The following is a 6,850-nucleotide window of genomic DNA, read 5'->3' on the forward strand; positions in this document are numbered from 1 at the left end:
CCTTCCCTGTGTGGACTGATGCTCTAACCACCGAGGCAAACCAGCCAGGGTAGCAAACATGCAATTTCTTTCTTTCTTTCTTTAATCCTCCTCTGAGGGTATTTTTTCCAATTGCGTTTCAGAGAGTGGAAGAGGGGAAAGATGTATCTATGAGAGATCGATTGGTTGCCTCCTGCATGCCTATGATCAGGACCAGGGATCAAGCCTGCAACCAGGGAACGTGCCCTTGGCCGGAATCGAGCCCAGGACCCTTCAGTCCTCGGGCTGAGGCTCTAACCACTGAGCCAAACCAGCTGGGCTATATCTGCAATCTCTTAATCAAACAAAGCAAATTAAGTAACAATACTTCCTAGACACATATTACTTTTCTATATAGCAACCAATAAAATAAAAATGTAACATAGTTCATTTCCTGAGCAATAACTCCAAGTAGTTACCCAAAGGTAACTCAAATCTCAATTTCAAAATAAAGCTACAAAAACCCAACATCCTGCCTTACAAAAATTAAAGCACTTATTTTAAAACCCACTTGAAAATGCCTAGAAACTATAAACTACTTACTTCAAAGTAAATATCACACACATCATTAATTAAAAATGTTAATACAGTCACACAAACTGGCCACTCAAGATACCCATATAACCCAAATTGTCAATTAGCTTGCTTATTGGAAATAATGCCACTGATGTTACAACAGCGCCTTAAGTTACATACACAGAATACTTAATATAAGTTCATTTTAGCTCTAGCTTGTATAAATCAGTTGATTAACTTCTAAGAAGTCCCTGATGACCTTATTGAAACCCAGTATTTTAATTAACAAAGCTAAGACTATTTCAGAATTATGTAGCCAGCTTACATATAAATATTACACTCGCCCAAATTATAATTTTTGCTCCATGACAATATACTGAAACTAGTTAAGCAGATCTTAATTAATATCTCTTAATTGGTTAAAACAGCAGCTATTGGGGGGAGGTTGAAGGGTTAAATTAAGAATGGATATGTAAGAGATATGGATTATTAACTCAGGATGTTGAATGGTTTGACATATCACTCTTAATTTTACTCAGTGAAAACCATTGAAAAGAGGGCTGATTAATGGCTACACATCACTTAACTAATGCGGCATAATATATATTAAAGTCCCAATGGCAGAATTTGTGTACAGAATTACTCCAAAACAAAGTTCACCTCTTTCCAAGTTTTTCCCTTCACCTAAATTAATATCCGCTACTTCCTTAATTTAGTTTTCAAAACAGCCCGCTATGGTATGGTTGTCATAAGCACTAAGGCAGATCCCTGGGGTTCACATACATATAAACATACAAAAATAAAGCCTGAAGCTGTGTCAATTTTTCGAAGACTGAAAAGAGTGCTATGCTGGGTGAATTTCATTTCCCATCACAGTTTTCATAAGAATAAAATACTGTAAGTTAAGAACAAAAGGCATCTCATGCTGTTAGGATCAAGAACATCTGTGTCCTATTCATGACCATTTTTAGGAAAAATACCAAGAAGTCTACTGCTCAAGAAAAAAATACAGTAAAAAATTAATACTCAACAGAAAAAGATGTTAATAATGTAGAAATATCCTAGCCAGCCCCCATCCTTTCTTCTGCTCTAAGTCTTCTGCATTTCACCAGTTTCTTAGCAACCGTACAGGACTCCAGCGGGTGAGCACGTACAGAACAAGAAAAAACGCTATGGTTCTATTTTTCTTTTAAGATCTAGAACCAACTGTACTGAACCTTGTTCTCTTAACCCAGGAGTCACTCAAGACAAGGGTCCAATTTAGATAAATATGCCACCCTAAAGGTCAGTGACCAAATTTGGTCAACAGCGGTGCCATCACTGCCGTCATCATTCTTGTCACTGTCAGAAACAACTGTCACCTTGCCATTACCAGGACAGGAGAGCAACTGGAATATTCCTTTTGTAAGTTCTATTTACAGACTATAAAGAGCCCATCATCATCTCGGTATGACCTTACACAATGGATGAACCCAAAACAGAAAAGGCCTTCCAATGAAGAACTTTTCAATATTAAAAACTGATAAATCACAAGAACTTGTAAGACCCTGCCACACTTGAGAATAATTTCTAACTGCACTACAAATGTCAGGCATCCATTTATTTTGTTCACAAATGGCTTCCAGTGTTTTGTAATTTTAAAATACCTAGGTTAAAAAAAAAAAAAATTCATAGAGATACTGCTTAAACCTCCAAATATAATGTCCTCACCCAACAGACATCATTTATTTCCTGGATTTTCATCTATGGAACATTCTCAACTCTTTGGAGAGAAAATAAATTGCTTTATACTTACAAAAGATATACATGCGGCCAGCAATAAAATTCTAACTAGTAAGTCTTCAAACTGCTCAATCACAAGTTCCAGCAAGGTTTTTCCTGTTAAAAGCAAACATATTTGCTGTAAATGTCATCTTAACATCAGCACCAAGGAGAAGGGGGGGGAGAACATTTTAAGGTTACTTACCTTCTTCAGCCGGTAACTCTGCAGAACGGAGAAATTCGCCAGGCAACGTGTCAAGAGGGGAGTGAAAAAAAAACAAAAAACATTTTAGCGTTCTGTCTTCCTAAAAAAAATTGCTAAAAATTATCCCTGTTTTGGAAAGACGTAACTGGATATCTGTACATTCGACCATTTTTTAATGGAAACCACACTAAAATGGTACCCCGAGGAAATATGCCGTACTCGCTGCAACCAATGGCCTTAGGTCTGTCTACCCCCCAAAGCGTTAAAAATCTCCTCGCCACCTAGACCGGGATCCTGAGACCGGGAGTCTTTTCGGCGAGGTCATCCCTTCTGCCAGATGTGCCAGTCGGGGCAGTGCGAGGCCGACCGCGGGCGGCGTTCTCAACGCCGCCGCCGCCTCCGCCTCCCAGCCGGCCGGGGACGAGAAAATGTCTCGCGGGGCTCAGCCCAGCTGCAGGAGGGCTCGTCCTTCCCTCCACCGGGGCCCGCGGCGGCGGCGGCTGACAAGCCTCGGATCCCGCCGCGCGCGGGGAAGGTCAAGGGCTCGAGCGGCCAGGCGGCGGAGGAGGAGCCGCGGGCCCCGCGCCCCCGCGCCCCCCGCCGGCAGCCCCTCTCCCGCGGGGCCCGCGCGCGCGGGCTCGGCCGGCCGCCTGCAGCCCTCGGCGGGCGCGGAGCCGAGACCCACGAGGTGGGGCCCGGTCAGCCATTTTCCCTGGCTCGCGGGGCCCGCGCCCGGCCTCGCGGGGCCCGTGCAGCCCCGGCGCCGGCCACCTACCGTTGGAGCCCCATCTCTCCTTGAGCTTCTTGACCTGCTCCAGGCTCAGCCCCGTGCTCTCGTTGACGCCGAAGTGACCCAGCACCTCCTCCACCGTCTTTGTGTGCGCGTTCTCCATGGCTGCGGGGGCCCGGCCGGCCTCGCCTCCCGTCCCCGCGGCCTCCTCGCCTCCGCCTCGCACTCGGACCGCGGGCTCGTGCCACCCCGGGCGCCCCGGCGCGGACTGGCGTCTCCCCCTCCTCCTCCTCCTCCTCCGGCCGCTTCCGCCTCGCGGGGCGCTGAATCACCCCGCACCCCTCCCGCGGACAACCGCCCCTCTCGCGGCCCGGCCTCGCCGGCGCCCGCCTCGGGCTCCGCTGGGCGGCGGGGGGCTCCCGACCCTCCCTCTCCTCCTCCGAAGAGAGGGCCTCCTTTCGCCCTCAACAGCCCGTCCGGGGCGCAGGCCGCGGCCCCCGAGCCCCCTCCCCGCGCGCCTGAGGTGATTCGCGGCCCCGCCCGGGCCGGAGGAGGGGGCGCCTGGCCGTCCGCTGACAGCGGCACCGATCGAGGGCAGCGGGCCCAGCGGGTGGTGCGCAGCGCGCTCGCGCGGTTCCCTCAGCCCCGCACCCCCGACAGCGGCGGAGGAAACTGCGGCGGCGGAGAAGGAGGTGGCGTCGGGGACGGCTCCGCGGCGGCTGCTCTAATAGCATTTATCCGCCGCTGCCTCCCCTCTCGCCGCCGCCGCGGCATGTGGACGCCGCTCATTGGCCGAGAGGGCCCAGCGCGGCGCGGGAGGCGCGGCCCCGCCCCCTCCCTCCTGCGCGACTCGCGCCCACGCTGCCACGCAGGCCCCGCCCCTCGCGCACCGCCCCCAGGAACCCGGATCGAGGCCGCCGTGCGCCCTGCGGCCCGCTGTCTGGCGCAGGGCGAGCTCGGGCCCCATCTGTCCGGCGCTTGTGCGCCTATCGATCCCCATCCATCCAAAGAACTATGGTCCCGGGGTGCGACGGGCTCACGGAGGGCTCCCTGCACTCGCTTCCCCGAGGGAGCCGCTTGCCCTTGGGGTCGGCACGTGCCGGGGTGGCAGCCCGGGAGCCCGGGAGCTCGGTCCGCGCCGGGCTCCCCGAAGCGCACGCGGGTGCGTGTCCTTGGCTCGCCCCCTCGCCCTTGGCCGCCAGGGCCGCACTCTGCAGCCTGAAGTCTCCTTCGCAGCGCCGCCGCAGGGACCGAGGGCAGGGGTGCCGCAGCTCACGTCCCACGCTGCCCACACCCTTCATCCGCCGCCTCGGGAGCCCCGCGCCCCCGGCCGGGGGCCCCGCCGCGCGCCAGGAGCCCTTCCCCAGCGGGCTCTGTGCCCTGACTGCGGAAATCCCACTGGAGGGGAGGAAGGAGGAGCTTTGATTTTATGTTTAATTAGCCCACGCGGCCTTTGACTCACGTCTGCATCGAAGACACAGGTCACGCTGCTAAATAGCAGAGAGAGTTGCGCTAGAAGGGGCTTCGCTTGGGCGCTGAAATCAAGGCTTATTTCCTAGACTCCCACGTTCCCCACTAGGCAGAAAAGGGACTTTTAATTCGAAGCCCCTGAAATCTGTACGGAAACCTAGGTAACAGCAAGATGAAGGGAATTTTGCCATATAAGGAAGTTAGACCACTCAACGGGGACCTTTGCGGTGAAAAATGCATGATCGAAGCGTGAACATATTGGCGTCGCAGGGAACAGCTTTCTTAAGAGCGTGTCGCAGAGTGAAACATTTTAGTCCGCTTTTGTGTTCGGCAACAATGCATCATCCGCGGGTGCCAAAGCGGAGCAAAAAAAAAAAAAAAATCACCTCCCTTGTCCCAGATGGCTCAGCCTCGGGACTTCAGATAAATGCCTTCAACAGATGTAAATCACCGCGCATTAACCCAGCTGGAAAAAAAAAATCAGGCACGTCATTTCATTTAATTATTTCCAAGGAGTGGAGGAGGCTGGCATGCAGTTTTGATTGATACTTGGACAGGAACCAACAAAACCCTACATGAAACAAAAGTCTAGCGCAGGGCAACTGCACTGAGGCAGGCCAGGTGGAAACTGGTTGGGTCACAGGATTGCAGCCTCCTGCAGGAGGGACAGTGCCTGGTTCCATCTCATTCAGATCTCGGCTTGCGTGTCACCTCAGGGATGCCTGGGCTCACTTAAGTAGCTACCCTCCCCAGTCGCCCTCGCTATAGCATCACACTGTTTTATTTTCTTTGCAGCACTTACCTCTTTGGCCATATTTGTGTTTACCTGTCCACTGCCTGTCTCCCCCTCCTAGGATATAAGCTTTGTGAGAACCAGGGGCTCCTCCAGCTTGTCCAACCTCGGGAGGCAGTACAATCCCTGGGATACGCTCCTCATTGATGGACCGCCTACTGTTCGAGTGAATGAAAGAGTCCCACCATCCCTGAACTCTCAGCCACTGGCAAAGGGCCTTGCCTCCCTTTGCCCGACTCAAGTTCATTGATTTCCGATTTGTGAAATCAACAGGAGGGCCTCTGAACTACTGGTGTGGTGGGAATGGCTGTGAAGGTTAGTGGGATTTCAGACAACCGAGAAACAGAGCTAGGGAGCATTGCAGGTTTCCCAGGAACAAGTAACCGGTGTGTGTTCCCATTGGTACTGTTAGCACATTGTCAACACCCTCCTAGACTGTTCTTTGCCCTATCAACTCCCTTAAACTGAAACAGTGTTGCCCTTTTCTGCATCACATAGCAGCTATACACTTTGGCTCCTCAACCCCTAGGAAAGGCAGAATGATCTAGTTACTCTTACGTAGCAATTTAATTGCAGCTCCATGTATAACCTCCATGTGCTCATTAACAAGGTCAACCAAGGCGAGGACAGGTTTTCGTTCTACTAATTGAGGACAGCGAAGGGAAAAAGAGAAACTGGGATTCAGAAAGATGGACGATTCGATCAAAGAACCTCAAAGGAATTGATAGAGGAGGTCATCAGCTGGTAGGAGGCAGGCTAGTTTCAAAAAGCTAGGCAGCCAGAAAAGACAGAGAGGATAAAAGGCCCAGTAGGAAGAGCGACTCTGCGGAAGAGGCCGGGGCCAGCTCCCCAGCCCTGTACAGCCCTCCTGTAAAGCCACGGAGGCTGCAAAAGGCAGCCTGTTCCATATTAGGACAGCTCTCATCATTAAAGCCGGCTCACTCGGGGCTGAATCCACCTCCCACTAGCTCCTCCTATACATCGGTTCCTGTTTAGCGCTCCCGAGCCGCCCTGAATAGGTTTAATTCCTCCTCTGTGCGAGATCCCTTTGAGTATTTCCAGATAAGTCTCTCTTCTCGGCTGAAAAGAACAGCGTGGGCCCCGAGCTGTTCCTCCTGTAGCAGGCGCCTGCAGCCCCTCAGCGTCCTCGCGGCCAGCCCTGGACACACCCGACCCTGGGCGCGAGTCTGGTCGGGGCCTCTCGCTGCCCGCCTTTGTTCCGGATGCTTTCCCCTCACATTGCTGATCTGTGTTAACAATCCACTGAGCTCTGTATATGTGAATTGCGGTCACGTTAACTCTTCCCGTTGTGTCCTTGAACTGTTGATTTATTATTATTTTTTAACCCAGGCATTGA

At 52.1% G+C, this 6,850-nt stretch overlaps 1 protein-coding gene across 1 annotated transcript in view; it reads right to left on the reverse strand.

Annotated features, from left to right (window-relative positions):
• ATP2A2 (ATPase sarcoplasmic/endoplasmic reticulum Ca2+ transporting 2) overlaps positions 1–3,477 on the reverse strand; it is a 40,314-nt gene extending 36,837 nt beyond the window's left edge. The window contains exons 1-3 of the mRNA XM_081123499.1: positions 3,276–3,477; positions 2,501–2,518; positions 2,330–2,412 (exon numbers count right to left, since the gene is read on the reverse strand). Coding sequence (XP_080979625.1) covers positions 2,330–2,412; positions 2,501–2,518; positions 3,276–3,393 — 219 coding nt within the window. The 5' untranslated portion in view covers positions 3,394–3,477. The remainder of the gene's footprint in view (positions 1–2,329; positions 2,413–2,500; positions 2,519–3,275) is intronic.
• Between the last annotated feature and the right edge of the window lie 3,373 nt (positions 3,478–6,850).

The sequence above is a fragment of the Miniopterus schreibersii genome (genome assembly GCF_964146895.1).
Source record: "Miniopterus schreibersii genome assembly, chromosome: 20".
In the NCBI taxonomy this organism is placed as follows: domain Eukaryota; kingdom Metazoa; phylum Chordata; class Mammalia; order Chiroptera; family Miniopteridae; genus Miniopterus; species Miniopterus schreibersii.